The sequence below is a fragment of the Loxodonta africana genome, chromosome 9, assembly GCF_030014295.1.
Source record: "Loxodonta africana isolate mLoxAfr1 chromosome 9, mLoxAfr1.hap2, whole genome shotgun sequence".
Classification (NCBI taxonomy): Eukaryota; Metazoa; Chordata; class Mammalia; order Proboscidea; family Elephantidae; genus Loxodonta; species Loxodonta africana.
The window spans coordinates 3,598,765-3,623,129 of NC_087350.1; the positions used below are offsets into that span (position 1 = coordinate 3,598,765).

At 40.4% G+C, this 24,365-nt stretch overlaps 1 protein-coding gene across 1 annotated transcript in view; it reads right to left on the reverse strand.

The window, feature by feature from the left end:
* SHC3 (SHC adaptor protein 3) overlaps positions 1–24,365 on the reverse strand; it is a 293,940-nt gene that overhangs the window by 92,199 nt on the left and 177,376 nt on the right. Inside the window, exons 5-6 of the mRNA XM_003421571.3 lie at positions 23,574–23,627; positions 18,055–18,106 (exon numbers count right to left, since the gene is read on the reverse strand). Of these exons, the coding sequence (XP_003421619.2) occupies positions 18,055–18,106; positions 23,574–23,627 (106 nt within the window). The remainder of the gene's footprint in view (positions 1–18,054; positions 18,107–23,573; positions 23,628–24,365) is intronic.

Sequence of the window (24,365 nt, forward strand, 5' to 3'; positions counted from 1 at the left end):
AGAATCAACAAAATCAGAAGTTAGTTCTTCGGGGAAAGAAACTGGCCAGACTGACAAAAGAGAAAAGGCAAATAACCAAAATAGGAAGTGAAATTGGAGACATTACAACAGACCAAACTGAGATAAAGAGGATCATGACAGGATACTATGAAAAACCACACTCCAACAAACTTGAAAACCTAAATGAAATGGACGAATTCCTGGAAAAACACAACCTACCTCAACTAACTTAAATAGAGGTAGACAATCTAAATAAACCCATAACAAAAGAAGACATTGAAGATGTCACAAAAAAAGCTGCCAACACCAGCAAAAAGAAAGCCCAGGACCAGATGGCTTTGATGAGAAAATTTACCATTCAGAGAAGAGCTAACACCAATTTACTCAAACACTTCAAAAACTCTGAAAAGGAATGAATACTCCAACTTAATCTATGAAGTCAGCATCACCCTGATACCAAAACCAGGCAAAGACATCACAAAAAATGAAGTCTAAGAGGCCAATATCACTCGAGCATATAGATGCAAAATTTTTCAACAAAATTCTAGCCAACAGAATTCACCAAAATACAAAAAAAGAAAAAAAAATCATATACCCTGATCAAGTGGGATTCATACAAGGATGAAAGGATGGTTCAACATTAGAAAATCAATCAGCATAATCCACCACATAAATAAAATGAAGGAAAAGAACCATACGATCATATTAATTGATGTAGAAAATCCAACACCATTTCCTGTTAAGAACTCTCAGCAAAACAGGCATAAAAGGGCAGTTTCTCAACATAATTAAGGGCATATATGCAAAACAAACAACCAACGTTATTCTCAATGGAGAAAGACTGAAAGCCTTCCTCTTGAGAATCAGAATGAGACAAGGATGCCCATTACCACCACTCTTATTCAATATTGTACTGTAAATCTTAGTCAGATCAATAAGATAAGAAAGAGAAATAAAAGGTACCCAAATTGGAAAGGAAGAAGTAAAACTATCCCTATTCACAAAAATGACCTGATCCTTCACATAGAAAACCCTAAAGATTTCACAAGAAAACTGCCAGATCTAATAGAAGAATTCAGCAACATTGCAGGGTACAAGATCAACAGACAAAAATAAGTTGGGTTCCTTTACACCAGCAAGGAATATTACAAAAAGGAAATTGAGGGAACAATACCATTTACAATAGCCATAAAAACAATAAAATACCTAGAAATTAACCTAGCCAGGGACGTAAAAGATTTATAAAATGAAAATTATAAACATTACTACAAGAGACTAAAAGAGACCTACATAAATGGAAGAACATTCTGTCCTCATGGTTTAGAAGACTTAATATAGTGAAAATATCAATACTACCTAAGGTGATCTACAGACACAATGCAATCCCAATACAAATCCCAATAGCATTCCTCACAGGAATGGAAAAATTAATGACCAACTTTATATGGAAAAAGAAGAGGTCCCAAATAGCCAAAGCACTACTGAAGAAGAACAAAATAGGAGGTCTCACACTCCCCAATATCAAAACTTACTTTTGGATTACAGCCACTGTAATCCAAACAGCCTGGTATTCATTCACTGATTGGCACGTAGACCAGTGGAACAGCATTGAGAACCCAGAAATAAATCCATCCTTTTATAGACAACTGATTTTTGACCAGGGAACAAAATCCATGCAATAGGGAAGAAACACTCTCTTTAATAAGTGGTGCTGGCAAAACTGAATATCTATTTGCAGAAAAATGAAACAAGATCTGTACTTCACACCACACACAAAAACTAACTCAAAACAGATCAAAGACCTATATGTTAAACCTAAAACTAAGAAGTTCCTGGAAGAAAACAGGGAGAAAACTATGGGACATAATTTTTTTTATAAAAATAGGCTAAAAAACATAACTACAAATGCATAAGTAGCAGAAAACAAACTAGATAATTTGGATCTTATAAAAACTGGACACTAATGCTCATCAAAAGAGTAAAAGTTAACCTGCAGATTGGGAAAAAATCTTTGGAAACAACATGTCTGATAAGGGTCTAATCTCTAAAATATATTAAAAAATTTCATCAACAAGACAAACAACCCAATTAAAAAACTGGCAAAGGATATGATTGGACACTTCACCAAAGAGGAAATTCAAGTGGTCAACAAACACAGGAAAAGACCCTCAAGATCATTAGAGATCCAAATCAAAACTACAATGAGATACCATCTCACTACAGCTAAATGGCACTGATAGATAAAAAAAAAAAAAGACAATGACAAATGTTGGCAAGGATATGGAACCCTTAGCCATTCCTGGTGGGATTGTTGAATGGTACAATCACTATGGAAAATGGTATGGCACTTCCTCAAAAATTCTGGAAATAGAACTACCTTATGATCCCGCAATCCCACACTTAAATATGTACCTTAGTGGAAGTGACAGGAACAGACATATGCAAACATATGTTCATTGCAGCATTATTTACAGAGCAAAAAAAATGGAAACAGCCTAAGTCCCCTCAGTGGATGAATAGATAAGCAAAATTGGGTACATGCATACAATGGAATACTACACAACCACAAAGAAAAATGATGAGTCCTTGAAACATATTGTAACATAGATGCACCTGGAGGACATAATGCCAGGTAAAATAAGCCAATCATATAAGGACAAGTATTATATGATCCCACTTGTATAAGAAGACAAGAATAGATATATACACAGAGACCAATGTTCATTGTGGTTACCAAGGGTGGGTGTGGGGGCGGGATCTACTCTCTTGATTGTATATACTTATTATTTTGGTGATGGAGACAGTAGCACAGAATGTGGGTGTAAAGAGCACAGCTTGACCAAAGTAAACAATGCTACTAAGAAGTGTGCAAAAGAAAAGATGGTTGTGGTAAAGAATACGAAATATATAATTATACATATATAATATATAATTTGACAACAAAACCAACAATAACAGAGGAGGCAGGGCCAAGATGGCAGAGTAGCTTCTGGTGACCCCCCCAAAACAAGCGAAACGATTATATTTATGACAAGCTAGGAGAGCTGAATATCAAAGGCAAAGTTAGAAAATGGACTGAGCAGCAGGGGAAGAGAGAGGTGGTTCAAAAGCAGAAAGGAGTTGCTGGACCTGAATCGCTATGATCCCCCAGGTACCATTCCCGGGAGTCACTACAGCAGGCTGGTAGTAGTGTTCAGCCACAGTTTCCTCAGGGAGAAACAGCCAGCCGCACAGCTCACTCACACCTCCGGAACCAGAGAAGAACAGCGCTCTTGGCAAAAACTAAGTACTGCGGTATATTTTACCATGCCCCTGCCCCAAAGCTGGCTTCAGTGGCTGTTGATTTCCCCAGAGCCTGAGATAGGTTCTGCTGAGTGCTCTGAGCCATTCTCCCAGCCTTGGAGCAGGAATAAATTCACAGTTCGGGGAAAAGATAATTTGCCAGCTCCACTAACCCGGAGAGCTCAGGACAGGAGCGGCTCCTGTCCAGGCATAAACAGTCCATGGACTTTGAATACCTTTGCCCTCTGCATGGACCTGTGTGGGCCTGTTTCAGGAGGATAAGCCCTTGTTGGCAGACTGCAACTCTTTCTGCTGTGAGATGGAGAGGTGGGTGTTTGATGTTTGACATTGCCTTGCCTATTAAAAACAGTTCTCACCTATCCGCATCAGGATCCTAAGGACTAGTAGCTCCACTCAGGTCACCCAGCCACCCTTGACAGGGGTCCAAGGATAACTGCTACCTCCCAGTCCTTACAACCAAAAACTTTGGGTGCCCATGGTCCCTCTGGAGAAACCACCCACCTGTATGCTCTAGGGAACAGGGACACACTTTCCTCAGAGACACTTGGGGGATGATTTTCAGCCCCCTGCCTTGTTCAGAGCATGACACACTGCTGCAACCAGATACTGGTACCTACACCAATCATCCCTGCTCCTCTAAGTCTGTAGGACAGAGTCTGTGCCGCACACTTGATGATCAGCTACCTGGACATGTGAGCTAAATTCGTATAAGAAAAGTGAATCCATTACTGATATACCTGATAACAGCTCTAGCGGTCTGAGGACAGGACGTCAAAGCTCCAAAGGTGAAAATAATCAAGCTAGCTCACTCAAACAACACATATGGGTATATCAAAACAAAAAAAGCAAGAAGCTATGATACGGTAAGCAAACATAAAATAAACTAATACAATAACTTATAGACGGCTCAGAGACAACAGTCAATATCAAGTCATATAAAGAAACAGACCATGATCGCCTCACCAAGCTCTCAAAACAAAGAATCAAGGGATCTTCAAGATGGAAGTGCCTTCCTGGAATTACTGGAGGCAGAATACAAAAGATTAATATACAGAACCCTTCAAGACATCAGGAAGGAAATGAAGTAATACACAGAACAAGCCAAGGAACACACAGATAAAGCAGATGAAGAAATTGAAAAGGTTATTCCTGAACATAATGAAAAATTTAATAAGCTGGAAAAATCCATAGACAGACAGCAACCAGAAATACAGAAGATTAACAAGAAAATTACAGAAGTAGACACTTCAATAGAAAGTCAGAGGAGCAGAATTGAACAAGTGGAAGGCAGAATTTGTGAACTTGAAGATAAACCCTCAGGCACCAATATATTTGAAGAAAAATCAGATAAAAAGAATTTAAAAAAAAAGAAGAAGGCTTAGAATCATGTGGTAGTCTATTAAGAGAAATAACCTACAAGTGATTGGAGTACCAGAACAGGGAGGGACAACAGAAAATACAGAGAGAATTGTTGAAGATTTGTTGGCAGAAAACTTCCCTGATATCATGAAAGATGAGAAGATATCTATCCAGGATGCACATCAAACTCAACATAAGGTAGATATTAAAAGACAGTTGCCAAGATATATAATAATCAAACTTGCGAAAACCAAAGACAAGAAGAGAATTTTAAGAGCAGCTAGGGATGAATAAAAAGTCACCTACAAAGCAGAGTCAATAAGAATAAGCTCGGACTACTCAGCAGAAACCATGCAGGCAAGAAGGCAGTGGGATGACTTATGCAAAGAACAGAATGAAAAAAATTCCCAGCCAAGAATCACCTATCCAGCAAAACTGTCTGTCAAATATGAAGATGAAATTAGGACATTTCCCGATAAATAGAAGTTTAAGAAATTTATAAAAACTAAACCAAAACTACAAGGTATACTACAGGGAGTTCTTTGGTTAGAAAATCAATAATATCAGGTATCAACCCAAGACTAGATCACTGGGCAGAACAATCAGATGTCAACCCAGGCAGGGAAATCACAAAAATAAATCAAGACTAAAAAATGCTCAAAACAGGGAAACAGTGATATTATTATGTAAAGGAAGACAACATTAAAACAATAAAGAGGGACTAAGAAATATAGTCATAGATCTTTCATATGGAGAGGAAGATAAGGTGATACACAGAAATAAAAGTTAGGTTTAAATTTAGAAAAATAGGGGTAAATAATAAGGTAACCACTAAGGAGACAAACTATCCTACATATCAAAATAAAACACAAGAAAACAATACTCAGCAGAAACAAAATCAACAACAAATACGAGGAAAAGACAATATATAAGGATAATCTACTCAGCACATAAAATTAAGTGGGAAAAACAAACCGTCAACAACACAGAAAAAAAGATATCAAAATGTTAGCACTAAATTCATACCTTTCCATAATTGCTCTGAATGTAAATGGACTAAATGCACCGATAAAAGGACAGAGAGTGGCAAAATGGATTGAAAAACACGATCCATCTATATGCTGCTTACAAGAGACACACCTTAGACTTAGAGACACAAACAAACAGAAATTCGAAGGATGAAAAAAAATATATCAAGCAAACAACAATCAAAAAAGAGCAGGAGTGGCAACATTAACTTCTGACAAAATAGTCTTGAAAGTTAAATCCACCATAAAGGATAAGGAAGGACACTATGTAATGACTAAAGGGACAATATACCAGAAGGATATAGCCATATTAATATTAATGCACCCAATGACAGGGCTGCAAGATACATAAAATGAACTCTATCAGCATTGAAAAGTGACATACACAGCTCCACAATAATAGTAGGAGGCTTCAACACACCACTTTAAGTGAAGGACAGGACATCCAGAAAAAAGCTCAATAAAGACACAGAAGATCTAAATGCCACAATCAACCAACTTGACCTCATAGACATACACAGAACACTCCACCCAACAGCAACCAAGTATACTTTCTTTTCTAGTACACATGGAACATTCTCTAGAATAGACCACATATTAGGTCATAAAGCAAGCCTTACCAGAATCCAAAATATTGAAATATTACAAAGCATCTTCTCTGGCATAAGGCCATAAAGGTGGAAATCAATAACAGAAAAAGCAGGGAAAAGAAATCAAACACTTGGAAACTGAACAATACCCTGCTCAAAAAAGACTGGGTTATAGAAGACATTAAGGATGGAATAAAGAAATTCATACATTCCAATGAGAATGAAAACACTTCCTATCAGAACCTTTGGGACATAGCAAAAGCAGTGCCCAGAGGTCAGTTTATACCAATAAATGTACACATACAAAAAGAAGAAAGGGCCAAAATCAAAGAATTATCCCTACAACTTGAACAAGTAGAAAGAGAGCAACAAAAGAACCCTCAGGCACCAGAAGAAAACAAATAAAAAAAGTTAAAGCAGAACTAAATGAAATAGAAAAACAGAAAAACAATTGAAAGAATTAACAAGACCAAAAGCTGGTTCTTTGAAAAAATCAACAAAATTGATAAACCACTGGCCAAACTGACAGACAAAAAACAGGAGAGGAAGCCAATGACCCAAATAAGAAATGAGATGGGAGATATTACAATAGACCCAACTGAAATTACATGAATCATATTAGATTACTATGAAAAATTGTACTATAACAAATTTGAAAACCTTGGAGAAACGGGGGGATTCTTAGAAAAAAACTACCTACCTAAACTAACACAAACAGAGGTAGAACAACTAAATAGACCCATAACAAAAGAAGAGATTGAAAAGGTATTCAAAAAACTCCCAACAAAAAAAAAGCCCTGGCCCAGATGGCTTCACTGCAGAGTTCTACCAAACTTTCAGAGAAAAGTTAATGCCAATACTACTAAAGGTATTTCAGAGCATAGAAAAGGACGGAATACTCTCAAATTCATTCTGTGAAGCCAGCATATCCCTGATACCAAAACCAGGTAAAGACACCACAAAAAAAGAAAATTACAGACCTATATCCCTCATAAACTTAGATGCAAAAATCCTCAACAAAATTCTAACCAACAGAATTCAACAATATATAAAAAAAAATAATAATAATTCACCATAACCAAGTGGAATTCATACCAGGTATGCAGGGATGGTTCAACATTAGAAAAACAATTAATGGAATCCATCATATAAATAAAAAACAAGAATCACACGAGTTTATCAATTGATGCAAAAAAGACATTTGACAAAGGTCAACACCATTCATGATAAAAACTCTCAGCAAAATAGGAATAGAAGGAAAATTCCTCAACATAATAAAGGGCATTTATACAAAGCAAACATCCAACACCATCCTAAATGGAGAGAGCCTAAAAGCCTTCCCCTTGAGATCAGGAACCAGACAAGGATGCCCTTTATCACCACTCTTATTCAACATTGTGCTGCAGATCCTAGCCAGAGCAATTAGGCAAGATAGAGAAATAAAGGGCATCAAGGTTGGCAAGGAAGAAGGAAAATTATCTCTATTTGCAGACGACATGATCTTATACACAGGAAACCCTATGGAATCCTCAAGAAAACTACTGAAACTAATAGAAGAGTTCAGCAGAGTATCAAGATACAGGATAAACATACAAAAATCAGTTGGATTTCTCTACACCAACAAAAAGAATTTCAAAGAGGAAATCGTCAAATCAATACCATTTACAGCAGCCCCCAAGAAGATAAATTATTCAGGAATAAATCTTACCAGAGATGTAAAAGACCAATACAAAGGAACTATAAAACACTTCTGCAAGAAACCAAAAGAGACCGACATAAGCGGAAAAACATACCTTGCTCATGGATAGGAAGACCTAACATGGTAAAAATGTCTATTTTACCAAAAGAGATCTATAGATTTAATGCAAGTCTGATCCAAATTCCAATCACATTTTTTAATGTGATGGAGAAAGAAATCGCTGACTTCCTGTGGAAGGGAAAGAGGCCCTGGATAAGTAAAGCATTACGGAAAAAGAAAAAAAAGTGATAGGCCTCACTCTACCTGATTTTAGAGCCCATTATACTGTCACAGTAGTCGAAACAGCCCAGTACTGGTACAACAGATACATAGACCAGTGGAACAGAATTGAGAATCCAGACATAAATCCATCCACATATGAGCTGCTGATATTTGACAAAGGCCCCACATCACTGGGAAAAGACTGTCTGTATAACAAAATTTACTGGCATAACTGGATATCCACCTGCAAAAAATGAAACAAGACCCATACCTCACACCATGCACAAAGACGAACTCAAAATGGATCAAAGATCTAAACATACAATCTAAAACGATAGAGATCATGGAAGAAAAAATAGGGACAACGTGGTTGTCGTTGTTGTTAGGTGCCGTCAAATCAGATCCGACTCATATCGACCCTATGCACAACATAACGGAACACTGCCCAGTCCTGCGCCATCCTTACAATCGTTCTTATGTTTGAGCTCATTGTTGCATCCACTGTGTCAATCCACCTCGTTGAGGGTCTTCCTCTTTTCCACCGGACCCTGTACTCTGCCAAGCATGATGTCCTTCTCCAGGGACTGACTTCTCCTGACAACATGTCCAAAGTATGTAAGATGCAGTCTCGCCATCCTTGCTTCTAAGGAGCATTCTGGTTGTGCTTCTTCCAAGACAGATTTGTTTGTTCTTTTGGCAGTCCATGGTATATTCAATATTCTTCGCCAACACCAGAATTCAAAGACGTTAACTCTTTTTCGGTCTTCCTTATTCATTGTCCAGCTTTCACATGCATATGATGCGATTGAAAACACCATGACTTGGGTCAAGCACACCTTAGTCTTCAAGGTGACATTTTTGCTCTTCAACACTTTGAAGAGGTCCTTTGCAGAAGATTTATCCAATGCAATGCGTCTTTTGATTTCTTGACTGCTGCTTCCATGGCTGTTAAGTGTGGATCCAAGTAAAATAAAATCCTTGACAACTTCAATCTTTTCTCCGTTTATCATGTTGTTGCTCATTGGTCCAGTTGTGAGGATTTTTGTTTTCTTTATGTTGAGGTGTAATCCATACTGAAGGCTGTGGTCTTTGATCTTCATTACTAAGTGCTTCAAGTCCTCTTCACTTTCAGCAAGTTGTGTCATCTGCATAACGCAGGTTGTTAATGAGTCTTCCTCCAATCCTGATGCCCCGTTCTTCTTCGTATAGTCCAGCTTCTCAGATTATTTGTTCAGCATACAGATTAAATAGGTATGGTGAAAGAATACAACCCTGGCGCACACCTTTCCTGACTTAAACCAATCAGTAACCCCTTGTTCTGTCCGAACAACCACCTCTTGATCTATGTAAAGGTTCCTCATGAGCACAATTAAGTGTTCTGGAATTCCCATTCTTCGCAGTGTTATCCATAGTTTGTTATGATCCACACAGTCGAATGCCTTTGCATAGTCAATAAAACACAGGTAAACATCCTTCTGGTATTCTCTGCTTTCAGCCAGGATCCAACTGACATCAGCAATGATATCCCTGGTTCCACGTCCTCTTCTGAAACCGGCCTGAATTTCTGGCAGTTCTGTGTTGATATATTGTTGCAGCCGTTTTTGAGTGATCTTCAACAAAATTTTGCTTGCATGTGATATTAATGATATTGTTCTATAATTTCCATATTTGGTTGGATCATCTTTCTTGGGACTAGGCATAAATATGGGTCTCTTCCAGTCAGTTGGCCAGGAAGCTGTCTTCCATATTTCTTGGCATAGACGACTGAGCACCTCCAGCGCTGCATCTGTTTGTTGAAACATCTCAATTGATATTCCATCAATTCCTGGAGCCTTGTTTTTTGCCAATGCCTTCAGAGCAGCTTGGACTTCTTCCTTCAGTACCATCAGTTCCTGATCATATGCCACCTCTTGAAATGGTTGAATATTGACTAATTCTTTTTGGTATAATGACTCTGTGTATTCCTTCCATCTTCTTTTGATGCTTCCTGGGTCGTTTAATATCTTCCCCATGGAATCCTTCACTATTGCAACTCTAGGCTTGAATTTTCTCTTCAGTTCTTTCAGCTTGAGAAATGCCGAACGTGTTCTTCTCTTTTGGTTTTCCATCTCCAGCTCTTTGCACATGTCATTATAATCGTTTACTTTGTCTTCTCGAGATGCCCTTTGAAATCTTCTATTCAGTTCTTTTACTTCATCAATTCTTGCTTTTGCTTTAGCTGCTCAATGCTCAAAAACAAGTTTCAGAGTCTCCTCTGACATCCATCTTGGTCTTTTCTTTCTTTCCTGTCTTTTCAGTGCCCTCTTGCTTTCTTCATGGATGATGTCCTTGATGTCATTCCACAACTCATCTGGTCTGCGGTCACTAGCGTTCAATGGGTCAAATCTATTCTTGAGATGGTCTCCAAGTTCAGGTGGGATATACTCAAGGTCATATTTTGGCTCTCGTGGACTTGCTCTGATTTTCTTCAGTTTCAGCTTGAACTTGCATATGAGCAATTGATGGTCTGTTCCACAGTCAGCCCCTGGCCTTGTTCTGACTGATGATATTGAGCTTTTCCATTGTCTCTTTCCACAGATGTAGTCAATTTGATTTCTGTGTGTTTCATCTGGAGAGGTCCATGTGTATAGTCGCTGCTTATGATGGTGAAAGAAGGTATTTGCAATGAAGAAGTTGTTGGCCTTGCAAAATTCTATCATTCGATCTCCAGCATTGTTTCTATCACCAAGGCCATATTTTCCAACTACTGATCCTTCTTCTTTGTTTCCAACTTTTGGATTCCGATAGCCAGTAATTATCAATGCGTCTTGATTGCATGTTCGATCAATTTCAGACTGTAGCAGCTGATAACGCTAATACATGGCATAAACAGTATACAAAACATTACTAATAATGTAGAAGAAAAACTGGATAGCTGGGAGCTTCTGAAAATCAAACACCTATGCTTATCCAAAGACTTCAGCAAAAGAGTAAAAACATTACCTATAGACTGGGAAAAAGTTTTTAGCTATGACATTTCTGATCAGCACCTGATCTCCTAAATCTACATGATACTGCAAAAACTCAACTACAAAAAGACAAATAACCCAATTAAAAAATGGGCAAAAGATATGAACAGACAATTCACTAAAGAAGACATTCAGGCATCTAACAGATACATGAGGAGATGCTCACGATCATTAGCCACTAGAGAAATGCAAATCAAAACTACAATGAGATTCCATCTCACTCCAACAAGGCTGGCATTAATCCAAAAAATACAAAATAATAAATGTTGGAGAGGTTGTGGAGAGACTGGAACTCTTATACACTGCTGGTGTGGATGTAAAATAGTACAACCACTTTGGAAATTGATTTGGCACTTCCTTAAAAAGCTAGAAATAGAACTACCATATGATCCAGCAATCCCACTCCTTGGAACATATCCTAGAGAAATAAGAGCCTTTACACGAACAGATATATGCACTCCCATGTTCACTGCAGCACTGTTTACAATAGCAAAAACATGGAAGCAACTAAGGTGCCCATCAACGTATGAATGCATAAATAAATTATGGCATATTCACACAATGGAATACTACGCATCGATAAAGAACAATGAGGAATCTGCGAAACATTTTATAACATGGAGGAATCTGGAAGGTATTATGCTGAGTGAAATTAGTCAGTTGCAAAAGGACAAATATTGTAGAAGACCACTATTATAAGAACTTGAGAAATAGTTTAAACAAAGAAGAAAATATTCTTTGATTATCACGATAAGGGGGAGGGAAGGAAGGTGGGAGAGGTGTATTCACTAATTAGATAGCAGATAAGAACTACTTTAGGTGAAGGGAAGGACAACACACAATACAGGCAGGGTCAGCACAACTAGACTAAACCAAAAGCAAAGATGTTTCCTGAATAAACTGAATGCTTCAAAGGCCACCGTAGCAGGGGCGGGGATTTGGGGACCATGCTTTCAGGGAACATCTAAGTCAATTGGCGTAATAAAATCTATTACAAAAACATTGTGAATGCCACTTTGGAGAGTGGTGTCTGGGGTCTTGAATGCTAGCAAGTCGCCCTCTAACATGCATCAATTGGTCTCAACCCACCTGGAGGTAAGGAGAATGAAGAACACAAAGGACACAAGGTAGTTACAAGCCCAAGAGACAGAAAGGGCCACACAAACCAGAGACTACATCAGTCTGACACCAGAAGAACTAGCTGGTGCATAGCTACAATGGATGACTGCCCTGACAGGAAACACAACAGAGAACCCCTGAGGGAGCAGGAAAGCAGTGGGATGCAGACCCCAAATTCTCGTAAAAAGACCAGACTTAATGGTCTGACTGAACCTAGAAGGACCGCAGTGGTCATGGCCCCTAGACCTTCTGTTAGCCTAGGACAGGAACCATTCCCAAAGCCAACTCTTCAGACAGGGATTGGACTGGACAATGGGATAGAAAAAGATGCTGGTGAAGAAAGAGCTTCTTGGATCAAGTAGACACTTGACACTATGTTGGCATCTCCTATCTGGAGGGGAGAGGAGAGGGCAGTGGGGGTTAGAAGCTGGTGGAATGCGCAGTAAAAGAGAGAGTGGAGGGAAGGATTGGGCAGTCTTATTAGAGGAAGGGCAATTAGGAGTATATAGCAAAGTATATATAAATTGCTTTATGAGAGACTGTCTTGATTGGTAAACTTTCACTGAAATGATAAAAATTAAAAGATAAATAAAAATAATTAAAAAAAAATCTTAGCATTAAACTGCATATATTTTAAAATTATAATGCTATATATAATAAAAAATAGAGATAGAAAAATAAAATAGAAATAATTTGCTTTATATATAAATAATTACTAATTATTTAATTAACAGGTAAATAAACGTTTTCTTAGTAGTGTAATTCGATCATTTTCATTTGGATTATAGTCTGTTGAGTACCTGCTGATGAGTGATGATTCAACCTTTCAATACAAGAATAAAAATGAAAGAAATCAGAATGCAAAAAAAAAAAAAAGATGCTCCCAACAGCCCTTGTCACCAGAGTATGTATCTTTGCCCTACAAGTATTGAACCAAGGAAATAATATTGGACATGAGCTGTCTTGGAAAAAGACATTATCTGTAATCTATCACTTATTTACTTGTGTCCTTTGGCCCTGCCTCCAGATTAACTACATAAACTATGGGTTCTTGACACCTGGAAGGCAAATGTAGATTCTCATCATAAATATTTCTAAATTAACCAAAAACGCATTTAAAAATATATCAACACTCTGGAAAAGGATAGCAATAACGGCTGTGCAACATAAAGAATACAATCGATGTCACTGTATTTTAAATGTAGAAACTTTTATATTAGCAGATGTTTTGGTGTGTGTATCTTCACCACAATAAAAACATTTTTAAAAAATGCATAATCAGAAATCAGCATGGAATAAGGTGAGCTATAACACTAACTAGGGATTTTGACCCATCTTTGTAGGATTTTGACAGAAGACTTTCTGGGACTTAAGAGGTCTCATGATACCTGCCTGTCTTATAACCCAAGGAACTACAGTGTCACGAGGCCTACTCTAGCACGCAGATCTCGGAGACCCCTGCATGAGGATTTTGATATTTAAAAGCCCAAAGAGGAACATCTGCCCCCAGAATTTCTTACTAACCTGACTCCCAAATGGCAGAAACCATTCATACTAAACTCTCCACCTGGCCTGGGGGGAGAAAGAAGGAGAACTGAAGTAGTTGGGAGAAATCCCTTCCACTAGCTTCTAACTGGAAGGAGTAATATTGGGGTAGACACATCTGACATGGACGGAGGCAAAGCATGCTCCAAGATAATATTCCTGGTTGGGACGCTGCAGGCAGCTAGACAACCCTTTCTTCCCAAACTGTCTTCCAGGAAGTTGGGCCCACCCGTATGTGGAGAGCAGGCATGTAATAAAAAAAAAAGTTGGCTGCAAGTTCTTTGGCACTCCTCCCAGTGAAGGGTGGGGTCTGGTCCCCGTGCCCTTGAATCTGAGCTGAACTGTGACTGCTTTAATCAATAAACTATGACAGAAGTGAAGTTATCCCTAGCCTTTCTGAGGACCACCAGCTTCCACACGGGTCTTGTGGAACCCAGAGCTGCCATGTCTCAAGTCTTGATGATGAGACCAGTTGGAGAGGTTCTGGGCCTCCACAGGGAGGGAACAGACCCTGATGAGCTTGGCCTTCTAGCCCTCCCCGCCAAGATATGAGGCACACAAGTGAAGCCAAGTTGGACCTCTAGGCCATCCCAGGCACCAGCTAAAGACCACCCAACAACCCCCATTGATGCGACTGGAGCAGAAGGCATAGCCAGCTGAGGCCTGCATAGATCCCTGACTCATATCGTAAGATAAAATAGTTGACATTAAACAACTAAGCTTTGAGCAGTTTGTTACAGGGAATAGATAATTGGAACACCTCTCACTAAATAGCTCAAACAAAGAGCATCTCTGCTGGTGGTGTCCCCAAGTGCCGAAAACAGTGCCGAGGTCTGACAGCAGCCTTCACAATACTAATGCATGCAGCTCTCAGAGGGAACCTGGGCAGCACCACAGGGCAGGGGGTGCATGCTGATTGCCACACCTCTGAAAACGTACTGTGGGCAGATGCTCTCCTGGTTTGCCCTGTGGAACTCAATGGCAGCCTGTACATTATACAGTCCTAAATCAAGTTATACCTGGTTAAACTCCTTCAGACTAAAAAACTAGAGCCTTATTTCCCAACCTTGGCTGTGCGTTGTAATCGCCTGGAGAGCTTTTTAAAAATACTCTTATCTGGGCTCTTCCCTCAGAAATTCTGAGGTCTGAGCATTGGGATTTATAAGAGCTCTCCAGGTGATTCCAAAGTGCAGCTCATTTTGAGAACCACTGACCTAGGAGATGTTAAAACTTTCCAAAAAAACCCAAAAAATCAGTCTAGGATTGCTTGACATTTATTTGGAACAAACAAAAATAGAGAATTTCAACAGCTATTAGCCTTGGGCTCAAACTTGGAATTCTGTGCCTAGGGAAGTACAGCCTGTCAGCCCCTCCTTTTTTCCCTTTCCTCTTGCCCTGACTTGGAGGGGCACTGGGATGGTTGAAGGGGTTGACCTCTAACTGCCAAAAATGAGGCTTTTTCAATGGCCTTGGTGACATCCTCATTGTAACATAGCCTTCTGTCCCCTACCTACCTGTTATGAATTGGACTGTGTCCCCCCAAAACTGTGTGTCAACTTGGCTATGCCATGATTGTATTGTGTGATTGTCCTCCATTTTGCGATCTGATGCAATTTTCCTATGTGTTGTAAATCCTAATCTCTATGATATTAGTGAGGCAGGACTAGAGGCAGTTATGTTAATGAGGCAGGAACAATCTACAGGATTAGGTTGTTTCTTGAGTCAATCTCCTTTGAGATATAAAAGAGAAAAATGAGCAGAGAGCAGGGGGACCTCTTACTACCAAGAAACAAGAGCCAGGAGCACAGCACCTCCTTTGGACCCAGGGTCCCTGCACTGAGAAACTCCTAGGCCAGGGGAAGATGAATGACAAGGACCTTTCCCCAGATCCAACAGAAAGAGAAAGCCTTCCCCTGGAGCTGGTGCACTGAATCTGAACTTCTAGCCTCCTAAACTGTGAGAGAATAAATTTTTATTTGTTAAAGCCATCCATCCACTTATGGTATTTCTGTTATAGCAGTGCTAGATAACTGAGACACTACCTGAGACAAATAGTAGTTATCTGTTATTATTGTGTAAAAGCTGCTTCAAGTTCAAGAAGTATTGGGCTAGAATGTGTTAGCGAGGGGTCTTGGGGACAACACTTAGTTCATCTAGACCACCCGTGCCCCCTTCCTTTCTACCCTCAGAACTTTGTAATTACCCCACCTCTGGTTCAGGAATGAAAATGTGACCATCATAAAACAGGAAGGTATTGTATTAGAACCTCTCATCTACAGAATCCTCCCCACCTCACCCCCCCTCAAAAGATATGGTGAAGCTCCAGCTCATTATCTTCAACCTCGAGAAACCACTGAAACAGAAAGGCAGCCCCACTAACCTGGAGTTGGAAAGGTCCCAGGTGAATATTCTCACATACTATGTTTACAACCATCTTTGGCGGACAATTTGCAAGGTCCACCAACATGTCGCCTGTCCAGTCCTGCTGCTCTGTAAATGCCTCCTTAGGGGTAACCCCCAGCTCCCTCAGTAAGAACAGTACAATGAGCACATCGTTCTGCAGAGGGTGCCAGAGAGGGCTGTAGATGACTCCTGGTAGAGCCACCTCATAGTCTAGTCCATTCATTCTGCATGAGCTGTTTTGGAAATACATCCAAGACACAGTGTTGGGGCAAGGGGTACCAGAGCAGAATGTTAATATCTCATCTGTACTGAAATTTAAAATGGGGAAGAGAACACATTTATGTATAGATATGGATAAAAAAAATCTACAAGGCACACTAGAAAATCTAAATTGTTGGTACCTGGGGCATGGGGTAGGAGGAGTACAGGACTCAGCAGTAGAAGAAACCATTATTTTGCATTGTTATAAATTTTGAATTGGAGTTGTGGTATGGCAGATCAGGGATTGTCTGTTATTCATGGGGTTTAAAAAAATAGTTGCTGTCAAGTTGATTCTGACTCTGATGACCCCATGTGTGTCAGAGTAGAACAGTGCTCCATAGGGTTTTCAATGGTGGTTTTTTTTTTCGGAAGTAGATTACCAGGCCTTTCTTCCACAGCATCTCTGGATGGACTCAAATCTCCAACATTTCTGCTTGCAGCCAAGCATGTTAACTCTTTGCACCACCCAGGGACTCTCATTCAAGGGTATGTTGTTATTTGTTAGCTGCCATTGAGTTGGCCCCCAACTCATGGTGACTCCATGCGCAGCAGAACAAAACGTTGCCTAGTCCTACATCATCCAGTTGATTGATTGTGGGCCAAGTGATTGTGATCCTTACGATTTTCATTGGCTGATTTTTGGAAATAGATTGTCAGGCCTTTCTTCCTAGGCTGTCTTAGTCTGGAAGCTCCACCAAAACCTACTCAGCACCACAGCAACATGCAAACCTCCACTGAGAGATGGCTAGTGACTGCACCTTGGGTGCATTGGCTGGCGAGGGATCCCAGGTCTCCTACAGGGAAGGAAGGGATTCTACCCCTGAACCACCACTGCCCCCTCATTCAAGGGTTAGCACATCCTTAGTCGGCCTCTCCCACCCCCAAGTTGTTGCCTACATTCCAAAGGATGAGATTTTTTTTTAAATGAGTAAAAGAAATGGGGTGGTAGGCATTGGGGGGACTAGAGGAAAAGGGTCTATGAGAATGGAAAGTACTTGAAAGCCTCAAATGCTCTACCCATCCTGTGCTTAAGGTCCTAGAAGCTTTGAGGTGTTGGGGACAGCACTCTAAGCCTGGACTCTAGCCTGTCAGGCTGGGCAGGGTGGGGAAGGCTTCTGGGGTGGCAGTAGGCACAGATAAGGAGCTGGAGCTGGCAAGAGGACTAGGGGTTTGTAGTGTCTTCTGGGTGAAACCAAGGACACTTTCAGAGTCTGGATGAAGCTGCTATTGTGCTGGTCAGGTGTACCAACTGTGGCCAAGGACACAGGTGTGCATTTGAAGCTCAGAGTCCAGTGTCTCCTAACCCAGGCAGGTGAGCTGTGCCCTTGACTGCCTGCAAACCTCAATTACCATTAGAAATACCTTGGGACACGTCCTCATTTTGTTGGAGGGGGCCGAGATAATGAGAAATATCTGGTACCTTGTGTTAAGACTGGCTACATGTGAATGAGAGATTAGAAAGGTCAAGTATTGCTTACCTCTGCGATTAACAGGGTCTTTAGCTACATAGGCAACATAGTCTGTTGTGTCCTGTTAAAGAAAAATGAGACATCCACATCACTAATCACAAGTGCGAGAGATAGACTAGTCCACATGCCAGAAAGCTTATGAGGACTCAACCCCCCATGGCTAAATACCAAATGCTGTCTAAATAGCAGCCCATCTGAGACAGCATTTCTGAGACCGTAATGTGGGCAGGAATCACTGGGGGTCTTGTTGAAACATAGATTCAGATTCAGTAGGTCAGGAGCGGGGCCTAAGGTTCTGCATTTCTAACTAGCTCCATGTGATGCTAAGGTTGCTGCTCCATGGACCACACCTGGAGCAGTAAGGATGATAGGCACCAGTTCACCCGAATCGCAACTACCTCATAATCTGATTGAATTGATCCTGGGCATCAGGATTTTCTAGAAGGTCACCAGATGACTCTAATGTTAGCCAAAGTTGAGAACAACTGCTGCTAGCTCTGTCTTGAACCAAACCATACACCTGTTGCCTTCGAGTTGATTCCAACTCAGCAACAGAGTAGAACTGCCCCATAGAGTTTCCAAGGAGCACCTGGTGGATTCCAGCTGCTGACCTTTTGGTTAGCAGCCATAGCTCTTAACCACTCTGCCACCAGGGTTTCCGTCTTGAACCAAAGGCGGGGGAGAGCAGCTGTCATTGAGGAGATTCCAATTTATGGTGATCCCATGTGTTGCAGATTAGAACTGAGCTCCATCGGGTTTTCACGGCTGTGACCTTTTGGAAGTAGATCACCAGGTTTTTCTTCTAAGGCAACTCTGGCTGGGTTCAAATTGCCAAGCTTTTGGTTAGCAGCTGAGCACTTAACTGTTTGCACCACCCAGGGGCTCCTCTGTCTAGATCCAAAACCAAATAACAAACCCCTTGCCATGGAGTCAATTCTGACTCATGGTGGCCCCATGTGTTGCAGAGTAGAACTGCTCCATAGAGTTTTTTTGGCTGTGAGCTTTTATGGAAGCAGATCACCAGGCTTTTCTTCCATACCACGACTGGGTGGGTTCAAACTGCCAACCTTTAGGTTAGTAGTTGAGCATTAACTGCTTGTTTGTGCCACTCAGGGAGCTTGTGTCTAGAACAGTGCTCCTCAAGTCGGGCTGACCCCATAATTCCCTGTAACCCAGATAGGGCTCATTAAAGCAGATTGCTGGGCCCCCCACAGTTTTCTCAGTGGACCTGGGGTGAGGTTTTAAAATTTATGTTTTTGACAAGTTCCCAGGTGATGCTGATGCTGCTGGTCTGGGACACTCACTTGAGAACCACTGGTCTAGAGGAAAACCAGAAGTGGATTTGCAGAGTTTGTTTGCAAACACCCCTTCATGGATGGATGAGATCTGAGGGTTCTTCAACTTAAGTTATTTTAATCCTTTGAGGTGTTCCAGAACTAATAGTTCTATCTAGAAGTCTCACCAGTCCACATCAAACATGGGCCCTCTAGCCAGCCCTTTCATATAAGCAGTGCAATGGAGGAAAATAAGACCTCGGAAATGTGCTAAGGCAACCGTGTGAATTTTAGTTTCTAAACAAATACTTAGAGGAACCAATAATTCTCTTAATTCTTTAAAGCAGAAAGACTTCCCTCCAAAGTTGATATTTTCAACATTCAAAAGAGTCTCGGGGAGCCACTGGTAAAGGTCTACCTCATTTTTCAGATCTTTCTCAAATGTTATTGCTACAATGGGCTTCAAGGTGATTGACCAGCTGCCAATGCCTTCAGCATCTAAAATGATTCTCTGTAGCAAGTTCTTTTGTGTTAGTCTCTATGGATGAGGAAAGATCCCCTTCTCTCTCTACAGGACTTTAGAAAAAACTCAAATGAGAGAGGGAGAGAGGGAGCAAGTGAGTGCGGGGAGAACATGTAACAGTTATTTAACACCTACTGCAGGCTAATGCACAATACATGACACTTTCCTGTAAATCATTTCCCCTGGAACTCACAACAACCCAATAAAACTAAATAGGAGAAGGAGAAATCTTCCAGGAGATTTCGAGATAACAGTCATTCTCCAAGATGAGGCTCATCTAGTTCTTTCCTTTTCCCGCTCAGACCACTGTTATTGGTATAGTTACAGACTGACTTGCAAAAGAGAGTGGAAGACCTGGCTTCTGGTCATTTCCACCAAGGATGGTCTGGTCAGAAGCTGAAGCTACTGGCAAAAAATAAGCACTAGAGCTTGAAACCAAAAAGACTCTTCCTGGATTCACGAGATGTTGATGTCAGAAGGAGTCCCTGGGTGGTACAGTTAACACACTCTGCTGCTAACAAAAAGGCAGGCGGTTTGAGTCCACACAGAGATGCCTTGGAAGAAAGGCCTGGTGATCTGCTTCTGAAAAATCAGCCATTGAAAACCCTATGGAGCACAGTTCTACTCTGACACTCATGGGGTCGCCATGAGTCAGAGTTGACTCAACAGTAACTGGTTTGGTTTTCGGTTTTCAGTTTTCAGTATCAGAAGGGTGCTTAGAGACCACCTAGTCCAGTTCTCAAACTGAGATCCACAGAAGCCTAGGGCTGGGCAGCTGCAATCGCCAGTGTTAGAGATGTCACCAGAGGTTGTTTTTTGTTTTAATTTTGTGTCTTCATTTCCATGACAATCTTAAAAATTAATACGAGAATATCCAGGATCACCTGGATGATCACTGTGTCATCAAGTTCTGTAGGCAATTTCAGTGCCAAAATTTTCATTTGGGTTTCTAACATTTTTGGTGCCGGGTTTTTAAAAAATTGGAGAGAAAAGAGCAGACAGGCTAGATATCTTTGTCCCCACTCGAAGCAAACTGATGTCACACTTGTACAAGATGTACAACTGAAGTTCTTGCTTGAATAGGAGAAATTAGTAGAAGAATTGAGTCATCTGGGCGTACATGGTAGTAGAGAGATGTTGAACTCAAAAGGTTGTGCGCCATGACGACCAGCTTCAAGTCACACTGGGAGCAGAGATTTAGTTTCCGCAAAACATTACCCACCACAGCAAATTGTTAAACTTTGAATGTTATTGCTTTACAGTGTTTGTTTGTCTTTAACTTCTGCCCTGATTGCTCAGTGGCTTAAAATCTAGCTGCTAACCAGAAGGTTGGTGATTCGAATCCACCAGCCACTCCTTGGAAACCCTATGTGGCAGTTCTACTCTGTCTTATAGGATCACTATAAGTTGGAATCGACTCAATGGCAAGGGGTTTGGTGGGGTTTTTTATGTTTTTTTTTTTTATGAAAAGTATGAACATAAGGGTCATGCATAGTTTACTTTTCTATATAATTAAGCAGCATAATTAATGTGGCTCAATGCTAGAGGTGTATGCAAGGAGATTCTTTTTAGATTTTTACTCTGGTCAGAGAAGCTCTGTTCTGATTCCAAACCCTTATGTTGCTGCTGGGGGATGAGGCCCAGAAAGAGAAGTGAGTGTCCCTGTCACTCAGATAGTGGCCCAGCTAGAACTGAAAATCTGTAGCTTTTCTGATGCCAGTTTTGAACGTTTTCTGGCAGAGTGGGGGAGTACATATATTGCTATTCAAAACAATATTCTTGACATCGCCCAGTCACACAATGAGTTCACTAGGTTTCAAAGATGGGGGCTACAAAGTGCCAGTTCTGTACTTGACTCATGCCTTCTCTCACCCCCCCAAGGTCCTCTGAGCCCTGTCCATTGTCCCAGTATTCTTTTGCTAATCTTTTAACATTGCTAATAGTCTAATTACATAGATCTAATAATAATAATAATAGATTGCTATTACAGTGTGCTTTTTGAGGGGAGCGATTAATAGTGTCTTCTAGTCTGTTTTATTTGACATTTCAAAATACCACTTCCCCAACAGCTAAGCTGAGGCACTAAGCAATAGGTGACATATACACTTAGCAGTAGAAGGACTCGAACCTAGAATTGTTGGTTTTATTAAAACATATACTAACTGCAATGCATTAATTTTGTGGTTACAAACCAATATGGAACGGGAACTCATGTGCAATGTAATATACATATGGACTGGTTAAAAGGGAAAGTAACCAAGCTTCCTGCCCCTTGGTACCACGAAGTTTTCTGTAGCAACATAAAATATATTAAAAGTTATGGATTACTTTCAGGGTCACTGAATGGTTCCAATTATTATTTTTTTAATGATGAGGCGATGACATTTGAAAGAAGGTCATAGGCCTGTGGGCATCTTGGAGAAGAAAATAATTCTGAAGCAAGCGAATGTATGCGGCTTCTCATTTTCTAGCCCTTTGAATGTTCACTCATAGGTAAGACAGATCTTGGAAAGGCACAGGCTCTGGAGCCTGCAGTTGAAATCCCTCTCTTGGTCTGGCTTTCAATATGCCAACAGCAGTTCTATAGTCAGGCTAGCCAGGTAGAAGAAGCACAGGAGGAAAAGCAGGTGAGATAAACACAAGGACGATGGGAAATCTCCTTTCCTGGGACTAGAGATAAACAGCGTTCCTGGTTTTGGAATAAAGAGTAATAGAAAGCACTCATTATTCAGGCTATCTTGGAGCATTAAACTTCTAAGTAAAATTGGAGGGTTGCCTACGGATAATTTTGCCAAACAATGCAAAAAAAAAAAAAAAAACCAGCTATAAACCATCATTATTTTATTATAAAAAAAGCTACTTAACTCCAAAAAGTAAAAAGGACATCTTCCTGGATATAGAAAAATTTTCTAATTGAATAAATTTAGCTTTATGAAAAATTCACTCCATTTTCCTAATTTTTAGATATTTTCCTGGACTGGTAAAAACTTTACCCAGACCAATGTAAAATGAATATGATAACATTCTTGGGGGTGAGACTTTCTCCTCCTGACTGCTGGAAGGGACTTCCTTTTCTTCCCTATTCCTTCTCTATTTTGTCCCCTAGTGAATGATTTCCTACAAGAGTTTCTTTTAAAGGGTAGACTGTCAACAGCAAATAGGCAGTTAGTGTGTGGACATGCCCCTGCCTTTCACAGCTCTACAGCTTAGAGACAGAGCCACTGACATCACATAGGAGTCAAAAGACAGCAATGTCAAATTTGGAGAGAAAAAAGGCCAATTTTTAAATGCTCATGAATAAGCCAAATGAAGTAAATTCACAGCCTTCAAGTAGACTTAGCATATAAAGCTGGAGGGTCCTAGCAGAGGTCTGGTAGGAAAAAAGTGAGGCCAGCATAGAGTCAAAATATTAGAATACCATGGCAACTGTGAAAAACTGGGGTGCTATTTTATTATTTTTTTTTTTTTTTTTTTTATTACCTCTTAAGAAGAGTAATGCCTCCAGGATTTCTGACAGTGTTTGGCTAATGAAATGAACATTAATGGTAGCTCCTTGTCATGGCTTACCCCTGAAAAAAATGATAGTTGAAAAGAGCTTATGAAATCAGGAGGAGGAGAAATGGTCACCATGGTTAACTTTCTTTCAGTGTCCTAAGGGGCACGCTTTGAGCAGGGATCTCTTCTCAGAAATCCCCCACAGGAGTATAAAAAGCCAGCTGTGGAGCACTTACCGGGTCTCCTCCGGAGGCAAAGGAGATGGACTGCATGTGATGGTTTGCAATGATCTGCCAAGGCCAAGACAAGAAACAGACATGCGTTAGTCCTCCTCCCATTTCCTGGAAAATCAACTGTTTGTTGGCAGAAAGTAATGCATCAACAAGGTTTCCTAAAGTGGGTAAAACTGGTGCCCACATAAAAATATAAATTATTAAAGTAATAATAACAACAGGGTAATTTAATGATCTTTCACCACGTTAACAGGAGCTCATTGAGCTTCTGTGTCAGAATTATCTCATTTATGGCTCACAACGACCCTGTGATACAGAAATATTATAATCCCCACTCTACAGATGAGGAACCTGAGGCACAGAGGGGTCATGTGGCTTGCCCAAAGTACTAAAGTTAGTGATTGGCAGAGCTGCGATCAAACACAGGGAGTCCAACCTGGAGACATGGTCTCAACAACTCAGCCTCTTCAAGAAGAAGAATGTCTCAGCCATACACCAAAACCTTTAACTGTGTGGTTTCCAGGGTCTCCAATACAGACCTGTAGCTAGAAGTGGGGAAGCACACCCTGCCCCCTCTTCATCCCATTTTTACCATGTGCATATAAATTAGAAAGCCTGCAGCCAAGATTTAAAGCCTGTGCCATCTAAGGCACTCTCGTAATTTATCAATTTTAAAACCAGAGAGGGCCTTCCAAGTTAATTTTTAAAAGGGAAATTTCCATTAGCATTATAAACTGCAGCATACAATAGAATTTAGTAGAGACACTCAGTAAATTGGAAGCCGCCCTCAATTTA